Source organism: Pseudopodoces humilis, chromosome 13, assembly GCF_049639895.1.
Source record: "Pseudopodoces humilis isolate 2021_Gansu_Grassland_sample_001 chromosome 13, ASM4963989v1, whole genome shotgun sequence".
NCBI classification, from domain to species: domain Eukaryota; kingdom Metazoa; phylum Chordata; class Aves; order Passeriformes; family Paridae; genus Pseudopodoces; species Pseudopodoces humilis.
Window position 1 is genome coordinate 14,475,436 of NC_142212.1, and position 14,255 is coordinate 14,489,690.

Genomic DNA, 14,255 nt, shown 5'->3' on the forward strand with positions numbered 1-14,255 from the left:
GCTCTCACAGCCCCAAAACCACACAATCCAGGAAACACCATAATAGGACAGCACATCCCAGAGCCCAGCTCCAGTGACACCTCCAGAAAAGTAATTATCCAGGCACAATGACATAACAGCATCTTTATCACAGTGAGAAGGTGCTTTTGCAGCACGTGGGCCAGCTTGTATCCTTGGAATAACTCACACGTGTCACGTACCAGGCCCTTGTGAAATAACCAGCCAAGGGTGAACGCTTCTGATGACAATCCCATGGAGAGGCTGTTTTAAGCCGTGTAACAAGGAGCTCTGCTGCCCTCCCAAATAGCAGGAGCTACTTAAAAAAACCCTTACTACTGTAATCTTGGATTACTCCATACCACCCAAATCCATTTCATCATAATTAGCACCCATTATTATAAAGCCCCTATGGCATTTCCATATTTCTCTGATCATTACACTCCACAGACACTCTGTAGCAAAATCCACCTAGCTGTGTATTTTGCATAAACTGGTTATCTTGAACCACATGCCCTCTCATTCTTGTTACCAGGCCCATATTTTATACAAGTGTTGACACTTCCAGCCTCTTGCAGGAGCCCTGCTTTGAGAGATTTAGATTAAACCCAATGCAAGCAGCTCACTGGGGGAGACCGAAGGAAATCTGAATTCTGCCTGAATTAATTACTAAAATCTGAAAATTCAGCATGGCATCGTATGGTTTTACCATGAAACACATTGCCCAAAGCATGGCACAAAATCCAGCTACCCAGAATACTTTAACAGCATTACAATGCACCCAAAAGCAGATCAAGGGCTTGGCTTTTGAGTTCTTTATTCCCTCTTAAAAGAAAAACACAAGGTGCACTAAGAGTTAAACTAGAAACATACCTTGGTAGTACCTTGGCAGTGTCTGAGCAATTAGCTAAAGGGAGCAAAAATTTAAAAATTCCATTTCAGTTGGAAGAAAGTTATTACAGAAGATGAGGTGGCCCCAATTTCTGTGATCATCTCTGGACAATGAAGCACACACTTCTGTACCTCCAGGATGGGGTCCCTCCCCTAGCAAGCAGGTGCTTCATCTTCCAACTAACAACGCTCCAGCCAGCATCCAGCCCTTCCACAGCATCCTTGGGGCTAGGGCTGCTTCCTGCTCCAGGCACAAACCTCAGAATTGTCAATTTCCTTACACACATAACTTGTACAGTAAAGGTAAGAACAATCTCAGGGACTTTCACAAGAGCCTCGCAACTCCACAAGCTTTGGTGCTGCTGGGAATGAGACCTCAGCACTGCAAACTCCAGCACAGAACCCCAAAGCCCCCAGATCTGCTGCTTTACTAGACAGAAGGGCTCTTAATTCTGCACCCTCCAAGATTATTCATCTTTCAAGGTCTTTCCTCTGCTCAGGTAGTTCCCAGCATCCTAGGCTGTCATCAGACTCCGTGCCTTCACAAAGATGAAGACTGCAACCCTTCACTAGCCAGGGCCTCTTCATTTTCTCCTCTCAGCACACTTCAGTCCCCTATGAAGCTCAGCATAACAGCAGGCAGAGCATTAATCAACACAACATGTGCTTCACCTAACTTCAGCAATCACTACGAATATTTAAGTTTTACATTATGTGCTGGGATTATTTTTATATACACGCCACCCTGTGTCTTTTTATATACACTCTCACACCCCTATATAAGCAAACACACACACAGAGTATTTCATTTCTGCAAACTATAATTTAAGCACAGGGATTTTTTTTTCCCCTTTGGGCAGCTGGAGCAGCAGCTGAGTAGCACAGCAGCGATGCCGAGTGCCCTCTGCTGTACATGAGAAAAATGCTTCTTTGTTTAAAAATATTCTCTAAATACTTAAAACTTTTCTTAGGAAAATATTTATTAACATTACATTTGATAGTTTTGAGCGCAACATGCAATAATGATGCCACCAGATTTCTCCTGTCAGACTGAAAGATTCATGTCCCTTCCAAGTTACATCTGCAGAAAGTAAATAAATCGGAGCTGGAACTACACAGGGTCCAATGTGAAAATGTTTTATTTATACACTTGAAAATGACAAAGGGAGATCAGAACAAACAATATAGCTTTATTATTCAGGCATTTATCAGATAGCCTTCACCCTTCAGCAAATTGCACATCTATTAGAGGTACAAGCTGAAACTGTCACGTGGCACTGTGAAATCATTTTTCTATTGTAAAGCAGCATTGTTCCTGCTACTGGAAGGAAAGATAATATTAAAACATATTCAAATATATGTATTTCAAACTGCTACACCTTGTAATAAATTATGCACTTGATATTAAAAATCCAAGCTATGCTGCACAAACCTGACTTTAGAATATTAACTTTTATTGTCTTCTCACATCCCAGTTCTTCTCACAACTGACATTTAAAGGGGCTGCACTTTAGACATGTGGCCTTTATAGCACCAAACATGGGTATTATGGCCCAGCCACAGCACTGTGAGGAGTGCTCCCATTGTTTGACAGGTGAGAAGAGAAAGGGGAATCAGCATTGTCCCCATCCTACTGCTACTTCTTCAAATGTGTAATTTCAAGCAAAAGTCTGACTTTGATACAGTTGGGGTTTTGCAAAAACAGGGATTAAATCATCTGCTAAGAGTCAGGGAGAGAATGGGGACACTGAGCCCAGCAGCATCCCTGCTCAGGGCTCCACCTCTGCCCAAGGCAGATGGGTCAGAGAGCAGCCAGGTCCCTCTCCACAGAGCAAAGCCTGCTGCCACAAGCACCCAACAGCCTGGAGAGGTTGGAGCAGCACTGTCTGCTACACAAGCACCAAAATCCCCATCACTGGCACCACAGTATATTTCCTCCCTCTCTGTGTCACGCTCCCACAGGAGACATCTTTTTTTAACCTGTTTCTGTGCAATACCTCAGCTCTGCAAGCAGGGCCCATCTGCTCTGCAGAGTTCCGTGAGGACACCTCCACACTGCCCTAGGAGGGTGGCAGGGGGGGTCCAATCACCCTTGAGTGCTGGCTTGAGATGCCCAGGCCCCCAGGTGCTTCCACACAGCCACCTTGTCCCCAATAAAGAGCGGGCTGTCCATCAGCACAGTCACACCAGAACAACTGGCTCCTCATCCCTTCCAGTGACTCACTGCAAAATCTCTCAATTTCCAGCATTTGTATTCACTTCACAGCTTGGATTTCCTAGAGGAGGCACCCAGGGAAACAAGCCTCCTCATACACCCTCCTGAAAATGTGTCCACATGAAGCTGATCAAAAATATTCCAGATTATTTTTTTAAACAAAATCTTTCACCAGCATTTTTTTTCTGCCAACAAAACGCTGTGTTTTTTTATAACTTCTCGTCTTGCTCTTCTCAGGGATTCTTGTCCTAGATTCCCTGTCTTGGTTGAAGGCCAAGCATCACTAGCTGAGCCAGAGGGAATATAAAAGCATCTTTCTAAGACGCTATAGAAAAGAAGAAGAATTGGACCCGGGGAGACAATTCACTTTTATGCCTTGGGTATTTAAGGATCAAATGCACATTTGTGAGCTGACACCAGGTAAAGAGGTGTCTTTGAGACTTTATGGCATCTAAAGAAGCCTCTCAAAGCATCTTTTCACCAACTAGAGCAAAAGAGAAAACAAGGAGCAGTGACACAACCCCTAGTGTGGCTGCCAAGCCCCTGGGGACAGCAGGGCTCACGGGCCACTCCTGGTGACACCAGGGGCACTTGCAACCACTGCTCCGCTTGCAAAGCAAACAGATGAAGGCAGGGAAACAGGAACCACCCAAGACATGCTGAGGAGGTTTCCTATGGTTACTGCTGCCATGGAAATATTTTTTTGTTGGCTTGATCTAAATAATATCTGGCTCCTTGGCTGCAGTATTCTTCCTGCAAGGTTGGGTTGGATCCTTAGACCTTCACCCTGCCCCTGGAATGCGAACACACTGAGCAGTGGCCGCCTTCGAGCTGGTCCAGGAGCATCTCAAACCTGAACTGCTTGAGCTTTCCTCTGGACTCCTCTGGACTCCCTCAAGCCTGTGACTAGATTTCAAAGAGAAGAGGAGGAAAGAAAGTGGAGGGAGGGGAAAAGACATCCTTTACTAATTGCTCACAGCTGTGTCCGAGCAGCTCCCACTTCAGCTGCCAGGAGCTGCAGGCTCGTGCTCTCCCCAACAGGCTCCAGAGCAACAGAAACCCCTCTCAGGGAGAGGGACTCTCCAACCATCCATCCATCCACAGAGCCCTGCATAGAGATTTCAATAATTATACTTATACACTCCCCTTATCAGCAAGAGCAGCCATTATGTTTTTTATCACCGCAGCGGCAGCATCCACACAAGGGCAATGGATAGGGGATGAAGTATTTGCTGCAATGGCTGAGTACAAAGTGTCTCCCTCCACAGTGAGAATAGTAATTGTCACACTGAGCTCTCCAAGTGATAAGCTCTGGTATCAGCACCCAGTGAAGAGCAGAGCCACACATGCAAAGAAGCAGCCTCTCCAGCAGCAGAGAGGAGCACCCTGAGTTTTCTGCATACCTCTTGGCCCAAGCACTGGGGAACTGAGAAAGGTTCTGGCCATTGGGGCTGCACTGATGCATGTCTGGGGTCTGCAAGCGTGAGGAAAACGTTCTTTACAGCCATGCTCATGAGGTTTATCCTGAAACTAGTTTTCCTCACATCAGAAAATTCTGCTAATGCTACAAATTCCTCCAACATTAGATAGTGACCACAGAGATGTTATGAGGGCAGGAAGAGTCCGGCTTTCCACCACCATGTCTGGAAGATTATTCATTGGAGAAAAAAGCAAATACCCAAATGAGCATCACAAATTGCAAAGCCAGCTGCCAAAGGTCTCAGCTGATACTATCGGCCATCCTTAAACTCGGTGATAGACTTACAAGCCAGACAATGAAAACGCAATTCGTTATTTGAAGAGTGACTCACTGGTGCAATAAGGATGGATTACTGTGGGGGGGAAGGTGAGGGGAGGGAAAATGTCTTCGAAAAAGTCTAAAAGACTGCAGATTGACTTTTTAAAGGCAAACAGAAAAAGCACAAAACAAAGAAAAACTCTTGAAAACACTGAACAGACTCTCTACAGCCGAGAGCAACAAAGAGGAGGGCAGCGCTCAGTGGGCTTCAGCCAAATCGCTGTGCCTGGCCCCTCCAGCAGGGATCCCAGCTCCCAGCCTTTATCCCACCAAAGCACTGGCTGGCAGCTTCTTTTTTCATGCCACACCATGCTGGTGACAAAGGCCTGCTGCAAACCCTCTATTAAAGCAGCAGGAGTTTGCCTGCCTGCCCAACACATGCACGGCGTGGGGGGACACGTCCCATGGGGAACACGGATCTGCGCTCTCCCTGTGCAGCCGGCCAGGAGCACCGCCAGGGCAGGAAAACTCATCAAGGGGATGAGGATGCCGACAGCAGGGATGACAGTTCAGCTTTGCATGTCATAGGACCAGGGCAGCCCTTCGTCTTCCACCTCCTCCCTCTCATCAGCTCAGCAGAGGCTTCACCAAGTGGTTTAACCCGTTTCCCCAGGCTTGGGTGGATGCACAGGGAGCTCAGGACCTTCCACATCCAGCAGCACTGAGCTGTTAAATCAGTTCACCATGTCCCACTAAATCACTACACAGCTCTCAAACCCATGACCACAGCCTCCAGCACCAACAGCTCTCTGCTTCTAGGAGATCCCAGTGCAAGCCAATCCATCCTGCTTCCAAGTTTTGTGGGTCTCTCTCTGGCAAGTCCATCTCGAAAGGCTCCATGAGGGAACTGTGCTTTGCCAGTGTCTGGCAGCGCAGCCCCATGGCTGAGGCACCAGGAAAAGTACTCACTAGCCAAATTCTGCCTTCAGGATGGCAAACCCCACTCGGTCATACCAGGCAGGTAACATTCTTTGCATACCAAGAAGAAGTTGTAGTCATTAAAAAAAAAAAAAAAATAGTGCAAAGAAAAAAAAAATCAAATTTTAAAATTATTTGTTTAGAAGTATCACACAAACTCAGAATTCACTGTGTCTGCTCTGTAGACAGCTATCCATCATCAGTGTAATTCGCAATCTCACCAGAATCAGAATAAACCCCACAAAATCAGCCCAAATCCCCCAACAGCTTGTAAGTGTTTTTTCACACCATTCTTAAAAATAGAATTGCACAAGGCCACTTCAAAACAGACAGAAAATCTACCCACACTGCCCATTCCCTAGGAGAAATTCTGCTTTTCTGGCTTTTGCTGGCAGCTCAGTGGCAGTGGAGCTGGGCAGAGCAGCTCCAGTTTAAGCAGCTGCAGAACAGGGCTCTGTGCTCAGCTGAAATTCAATCAACAAGTGTCCGAACTCCTTTGAGTTCCTGCAATACAATCCTGAGTGGCTTGTAAAGGACTTCAAACAGGCTCCCTGGGCTTGCCCGGAAACAAGTACATACCTCACCTGCTCTTTTGTACATCGCATACAAAAAATTAAAGAATTTATTTTAGGCTTTTTGCCAGGGACAACACTGCCTCTGACACTGTAATGCTCTGGTAATGTGGATACTGTGTCTCCCAGCCAACACAAACAGGATACCTTATCAGTCTTGGCTGTTTTAAGTGCTGTTTCAAGTGCTGTTTCAGCAGCAGGGCACAAAGAAATGGAACCCACAAGTCAGAAGAAAATGGTTGAGAGTTCCTTAAATGCAACTGTGCACTCAACATTTAGGAAAAAATTGTCCCAGGGCAGGACATGGCTGATATCTACACCACAATCCACTCAAACCCCTATCCCAACGGCACAGCTGCCCCTTGGTAGAGGTGCTGTTGAGCAGTGGGAGCAGCACAAGCCATCACTCATTATCCCTGCTCTCCCTACTACCATGGGGGTGAAAAGACCTGATTTTCCAAACACTTACAGAAGCGGTTAATCTCACAGGTGTAAGAAAATAGGACAGCTGAAGTCATTGATGCCAAGCCAAGTGCACACTGCAGCACCCCCTGAGCTGAGCTCCAGTGCACACCCACACCAAACCACCCTGGGCACAGGGGCTGAAGGGCACTGACTGCCACTGAAGAGCCTGGCAGGGAATGGCTTCTACTTTCTGAACCTGTGGCCAAATCAGCACACAAAAATAAATTAAAAACAAGCTCATTATACCAACTGCTTTTGAAAGGCTTTAAAATCAGCAAACAAAACCAACCTTCAAATTTTTTTTTTCTGCATCCCCTTTGCCAGGGTGACAGTATCTTTGGGAAGCAGGTGACTTCTGCCCACCCCTAGGGACAGGCATGGGTCCCCTAGGAATAGCAGCACCCTAAGCCTTCTGCAGTCCCTTAGGGACTCACCTCAGGAGCACTGTGATCTGCACTGGGCTAGACCTGCACTGGCTTAATTTTGCCCATTTCAGCAGGCTCCCAACTGCAAAATAATGAATTTTCTAAAGCCTTCCAGGCCAGCACAATTCACCCTGGCAGTGATAAGAACACCAGTCTATTCAAGATAAGGCATTGCTATTCTCACATCTCCAAATCCTTTCAAATAAACATACAAGGAAGTGCGGAATATCTGAATCCTAAAGAAGAGAGGCACAAAGCCTGTTATTCATGCCAAGGAAAAGCTGGGAGTGTGTGTATGCAAGAGACATAACCTATGAAAAATGCTGAAAACATATGGAAGCAATAATCTGTCCTTTTTTTTTTTTTTTGGGAAGTAGAAACAAATGCTTCAGAATTTGGTGTTATTTGTTCATGTGCTGTGTTACAAATATTATTGTTTCTGCTCTCTGGATGAGGAACTAGGCATCAAACTGGAGACCCAAAGCACTCAGGGATATATACAGGAGCCTGCTGGGGTGTACCTCCCATGGGCAGGATCAGAGCAGTGGGAATGCAGACAAAGGCTGCAAACACAGAATTTCTCGTTGCTCATGCACAGCAATCACCAGAGCACTGGGCACTGAACAAACACACAAACAAAACAAACATCCACTACCACGAGCAGCTCCCTGCCTACAGTCAACAAGGCAGAGAAAGGAATTGTAAAGTGACTTGTGCACTATCGCCCAACAACATCAAACACCACAGGGCTTCTGGTCCACCACCTCATTTTGGGTCACTGTCCCATGACACGCATCTCTTTTCCTTGACCATAGGTTTTTGTGATCCAGTGATCAATCATAACCCTTTGGGCTGATCACCTGGGATCTCCAGGCAGATCTCTCCTGAGAAGATGAAAAGTTTGTCTTTGCAGATGCTCCCTGATCCAACAAGGCCAGATGAGATCAGACTTCAGCAGGACTGACTGCAGTAGATTACAGCAAGATGCTGAGTTGTGGAAATAAATAAATGCTCGAAACAACTGTATGCAGCAAAATTTGTTAATATGGAACATTACTGAATGCTGCTACATCAGGTCACATAAATTTGCCCTGGAAGGCAAGGGCCAGGCACCGTGTGCTGTACAAACACACACCACTGACATTAAGAGCACGATGTGTGACAGCAATGTGTGAGAAGAAGCAGATGTCTTCCCTGGCAAAAAGTGATTCCAGGGGACAAAGACTGCATGACGTATGCAAGGAAAAAGATGCTTCAAGAAAAGATGTAAAACATAATCTCACACTGAAACTAAAACCCTGGCAAACCAGCCTTTGTCTTTATGTCATGTTTATTACCGCTTTTCAAATGCTTCTGCAAACTAGAAGAATAACTATGGCAACAAAGACTTCTCCGAAGGTTTTCAGACTCTATTTTTAAAACTGTCTTCTCTGTCACAGCATCCAAATTCCTTCCCTCAGAAACCAGCCGTATGCCACTGCCTCTGCAGGCTTTGCAAACCAGGTGGTACATCCCGCCTTCCTCACACCAAAGCTCAAATACCATCCTGAGACCTGGGCGTCCTGCATCTATGTTTTTAGCTGGTGGGTTTGGAGAAGGCAGAGTGCAGGGAACAGTAAGGTTTGTTGAACTGCAAGAGTGTTTTGCAAGGCTTTCTCCAGGAGCAAACAAACCATGGCTCCGTGTCCTAAACACATGCCAATCTCCAATGCGAAGGATACGCTATTTTAACTGCTGCACTAAGGCTGTAATTTTACTTCACCCAGAGTAAATCTGAAATTAGTTCCTCACAGTAAGCTTAGCAGCAGCAAAAGCCAACCATTTGTTACCTTTAAGGTTTGCATATTCACACTAATTGCACCACGGCTAGGTTATAAATTCCCTTCCCTGCTCCCGGACCACCTCCCTCGAAGGCTTTTCTCTGCAAGACATTATGCAAAAGACACTCCTAATGGCTATTCATTCACCAAACTCCAGTGACAGCTTAATTTAATGCCAAAGCTTGTTAACAAGCTGAATGGCACACAGTTTAATGTAATGCAGATCTGATTAGGAAACAGCAACTGGGCTCCTAAGGAGTTCAATTTTTATTGAATTTGATTTCCCTTTTTCCACACAAAGCCACCTTTATTAATGAGGATTTGGTTATGTACTTGCCATTTCCATCTTCCAGACTGGAGCCCACACAGATGAACTCAGTCTTTTTGCACTTTGCTGACAATCCACCACAGCAGAAAGTGATGAGGGGAGAGGAAGGAGTTGTTTTTTCTGCTCAGGCCATGAGAAATTCAGGGTTTTACTGGTTATAGTTTGATAGCTGTGTCTTCATGGACTTTGTGCCCAAGGAGGGTGGAATTCAATCTTCAGCCTTCTCAGACAAACCACTTACTTTTTCCACTTTGGGGGTAAATGATTTAAAACTAAAAACTGAATTTCTGCCTTACAACAAGAGGCAGAGATCTGGGGCGTGCAGAAGAGAGCTTTGAGGGAGTAAGATGTAGGCTCTAGTTGAGCTCTAGTTTATCTGAGGCATTTTCAATTCCTTGCTTCCACCAGATTAGCATGAAATATATCAACTCTGCTACAAGATAATTCACCCACTACCTTGAATGTGGGATTATAATTTCAGAGCAAAATTACGAAGATTCAAAAACAAACTTCAAAAACCAGGGACGTTATTTAATTATTTAACAATCCCCTTTCATCTTTTTGCACATCGCCTGCAGTACAGAGACCAGGCTTATTCTGAAAGCAGTTCTGCAGAATATAATTTATTTTCAAGAGCTCTCCCTGTCTCAGGAAGCATGCCTGTGCTTCCAGGAATGATAAATTCAACAAACCCTCAGAGCCATCTCTGAAAAAAGTAGCTTTTAAGGCACAGGAATCTTCATAGTCTAACAAAGCAATCTGCCTGCTTGAGGGAGTGCCTGCCCAGATCACACCTAAAATCACAGGTAAGTAGGAAATACACAGTCCAGCATAATTAGGTATAGACAACGCCCGTCTCAGCAATGGTTTTGGTATCTGCAAGTTTATAAATTCTGTCTCCCTAAAGTGTTATCACCACTCTGCATTTCTGAAGCAAAAACCTCCCATTTACATTCATCAGCAAAACTCTGCTGTCAAAGGATTATAAAAAGCCTTACAAATCTCTACTGGTTAATTGATCTGGATTTATACCCCTAATTTGAGGATCTCCTTACAAACCCTTGTTTTCTTTCAATCTCATTCTGCACGTTCAGGTGAGCAGCCCCAACACTCAGCGGCTGCATCACCTCGTGCACAGAGGGCTCCTCAGCACGTTTTCAACCTACAAACTACTGTGAATAATTTGTCCTAGAATTAATAGACCACTGGCTAGTAAAAAATGAATGCATTTCCTCTCTATTGTGTTCTGGCAAACAGGCTGCCTTTATTTGGTTTAATTGCATAATTACTCTTACATCAAGACATCAAATGGGAATGTCTGCAGGAGGGCTCAGCTCATCCAGTCCTAGTGTAAGCAAGCTTGGTGTGAGGTCTAACCTGCTCAGTTGGATGGAAGCCTGGAGCACACAGGCTGTGATGCCTCTGGGGGCTGACCCCACCCATACCTGAAGGGTCCCCATCCTTCTCCTGCCCCGGAGGACATAACCACTTCTTTCCTGAGAGATGAATGCTAGATGCTGGAAAAATCCACACAATTTTAGCAAAAATCCCCTCCCATGTCTGGCGTTCCTCAGCAAAGGAGATGGTTATGGGTAGTCCTGGCAGGCTGGAGGCTCCTGTGCATGGGGTTTGGCAGGATCTGGCCTAGAGGCACAGTGTGCCAATGCAGAGGGCACAATCTGATAAGAGCTGCAACATCCCTCTCATCTGACACTCCCCAAGTAGCTCTGTGCCCCTTCTGCTGGACTATTTGGCCTCTGGTGGCATGCTATCAAAATTCAGTTAATTCTTCAAAAGCTACTGTACAGTTGTACCCTCTGACACAGCGAAACATGAAGCACAGCACCTCACAAGTCCTTGGAGCAGGGGAGAAACACTGTTGGTGACCACGGCTTTTCTTCTTGTCCTGCATTCAAAAGTTCTCCTTGACACTTTTTTAAGTATTACAAAGTGGCTCTGCAGTGACACGAGGAAATCCGGGAGAGCTGAGGAAATCCGGGAGAGCTGAGGAAACCCGGGAGAGCCGGAGCACCACGGAGCCCCACCTGCTGCTGTGCATCCTCAGGACAGACCTCAGCCTATGGAACCCGTCCCACCACACCCTGGGGTAAATGCCAAAGGGAAAAATGATTTGCAAGGCTAAATGTTAAGATACAACTCAACAGGAATATATCAATCCCCCTTCTTGCTCTGAATCCCAGCTTTAATCTGGTGAGACGCAGCTCTGAGAAGTAGGGCAGAGGCTGGGAGGAACGCCAAGCACAGCAGATGCTGGAGAAAAGGGTGCACCCTGAAAAATAAGGTTAAAAGGTGGCCAAGGCCTCCCTGGCCTACTAAGACTGTGTAGAGCTCCCAGAACCCACAGCCCAGATTTAATATCACCAAGTCCCAGATCGCCCATCAGCAGGAACTCATTTCTAGGCAGCAGAACATGGGGAGGGGAGAAGGGGCTGACCCAGGAGAAGGCCAGGGCTCGCTGTGCTTAGCAGGCACCGAGAGGTTTGTAAAGAGACACACCAGAAACAGCCAAAAATACTTGTTCATTCCTACACAACCCCATCCATTTCAACAGCTAAATCTTTGCCTGGCATCACCGACAGGGGATAAATCCAGTCACAGGGGAGGCAGGAGTTTCACGCAGCGGTTTGGTGCAGACCGCCAGAACCCCTTCAGCCTCATTTTTCCCTTCCCACCCAGGCTGTCCCTGACAGGTGAGGGCGGCTTCAGCCCCCAGCACAACCCGGAGCAGCAGGACGAGCTCCTGACCGCAGTGGGGAAGCTGCGAGTTGGTAATTACCAAACCAGTTACCCCAGTCCCGCACTGGATCCTGCTGCGCCCCGCACCGGCCACGGGCACAGCTGTGTGGGGCTGTCCCACCCGTGTCCCCAGAACCCCCCACCGTGGGTGGGCAACGCTCCCGAGACCGACACAAGCACTCCCAAACCAGCCACACCTGCACCCCGGGTGCGCACGGAACCGGGAGGGCGCCACAAAACCCTGCGAAGGAGAGCCGCGATGGGATCCAGCCTGGGGGACGGGGAGATGGGCCGGGGGTAAGCGGGGGTCTCGCCGGGCCTTACCTCCACTTGTGCAGGGCGAAGCCGGGGCACTGGTCCCCGCAGGTGTTGCAGGGCTGGCCCCGCTCCGGCTCCCCCGACGCCGTCAGCTGCAAGGAACAGCAGAGTCAGCGCCGGCTGCGGGACGAGGGGGACGGGAACAGGCACCCGGGGATAAGGAAAGGGGAACGCCCGGGGGAAAGGCACCCGCACGGCTGGGAGAAGGCAGGGGAAGGGCTGGAGCGGGGACGCACCGCAAGCAAGCGGCACATGGGGGACCCGCCGGGCGCAGCCGGAGCGGGCGGCGGGACAGAGCCACAGGTTGGAGCGGGGCGAGGGGCGAGAGACCCCCGGCACTCACCGAGCGGCTGGAGAGCCGCTTGCGGGAGCCGCGGCCGAACATGGCAGCGCTCCCGGCGCGGAGCCCGGCGCAGCCCAGCCCGAGTGCGCGGCAGCAGCGGCCGCCCCGCCCGGGGCCCGCCCGCCCCCCCGGCGCCCGCCCCTCAGCCGCGCTCCCGCCCCTCGGCCCGCCAGGCACCGCCCCGGCACGGACCGGCCCCCGCCCCGCTGCCTCCGCGCCCTTCGGAGTTCGGTGTGCTCCCCGGGCCCGGCCCGGCCCGGCCCGACCCCGCTGCCATCGCTCCCTTCGGAGCTCCCCGAGCCCTGCCCGGCGCTGGCTGCGCTCGGCCGGGTCTGGAGTGGGCAGCGCAAATGTCCTCGTTCCGCTCCAGAGCTCGGCTGCTGCTGAGGGAGCTGACCTCCCGAAGGGCTCAGGGGGCTGAAGGGCGCACGCTGAGGTCACCTGCGCTGTGCAGGGCGATTTTACCGGCCCAGGCAGGGAGAGATCGTCCAGGGTTCCTGCCGGGCGTCTGATACCCTCCCTAAGGAGAACAGATTTAGCCCACAGACACGAGCAGGGTGCAGGAAAAGCACTGTCACAGGAAATATATTTGCTGCCTGAGATGCTGGACCGGGACACAAAGCACCTGTTACAGCCCCGCAGCTCACGGTCCTCCCAGAGCTACTTGTGGGGCAGGGAGCTGTGATCCTGGGATCCGTGGGGCTGTGAGCTGGGATCCGTGGGGCTGTGAGCTGGGATCCTGGGATCTGTGGGGCTGTGAGCTGGGATCCTGGGATCCGTGGGGCTGTGAGCTGGGATCCTGGGATCCATGGGACTGTGAGCTGTGATCCTGGGATCCGTGGGACTGTGAGCTGGGATCCTGGGATCCATGGGACTGTGAGCTGGGATCCGTGGGGCAGGGAGCCATGGGGCTGCCAATGCATCAGCCCAGTCTAGTCATACACACGGTGCACTAACAGCAATCCCCACCAACAACAACCTCCCCGTGCCCCTGGGGTTTGCAAACAAGCAGCACATCTGGCGCAAGGCAGAGCAAAATGAACCGTGGGGAGAGGAGGAGCAGCAAACGCTTCACAGAGCACAGAGCTCCTCGGAAACTCTTCCCCAGTGGGGCTGGAGCAGCTTCGCCATTAGCATTTCACAGCTTCACCCAGGGTTGTGGTTGTTTGCAGATCCTGTCAGCTCCTTCCCCTCCTTCCCTGCCTCTTTGTTCCCTTGCCTTGCTGCCCTCACAGCTGGTTAAAATGGCAACCCTTTGATAATATCTTTTTTTTTTTCTTTTTCATTTAATCAGTTCTCATTTTTGTCAATTCTCTTGTATTTTCCTCCCTGGGAGGCTGAAATGAGGCTGGGAGCTGTGTTACTGAGGTGGTCGTTTGAAGAGTCTCTGGCAAAAAGTTTTGGGGAG

The 14,255-nt window shown here is 48.9% G+C and overlaps 1 protein-coding gene across 2 annotated transcripts in view; it reads right to left on the minus strand.

The window, feature by feature from the left end:
• Positions 1-12,958, minus strand: part of PRICKLE2 (prickle planar cell polarity protein 2) — a 103,038-nt gene extending 90,080 nt beyond the window's left edge. Inside the window, exons 1-2 of one of the 2 annotated variants that reach the window (XM_088061926.1) lie at positions 12,848-12,958; positions 12,511-12,596 (exon numbers count right to left, since the gene is read on the minus strand). In XM_088061926.1, the coding sequence (XP_087918052.1) occupies positions 12,511-12,596; positions 12,848-12,889 (128 nt within the window). In that variant the 5' untranslated portion in view covers positions 12,890-12,958. Of the gene's footprint in view, positions 1-12,510; positions 12,597-12,740; positions 12,793-12,847 lie in introns of those variants that run through there. The other variant, XM_088061927.1, reaches the window with a different exon arrangement.
• Between the last annotated feature and the right edge of the window lie 1,297 nt (positions 12,959-14,255).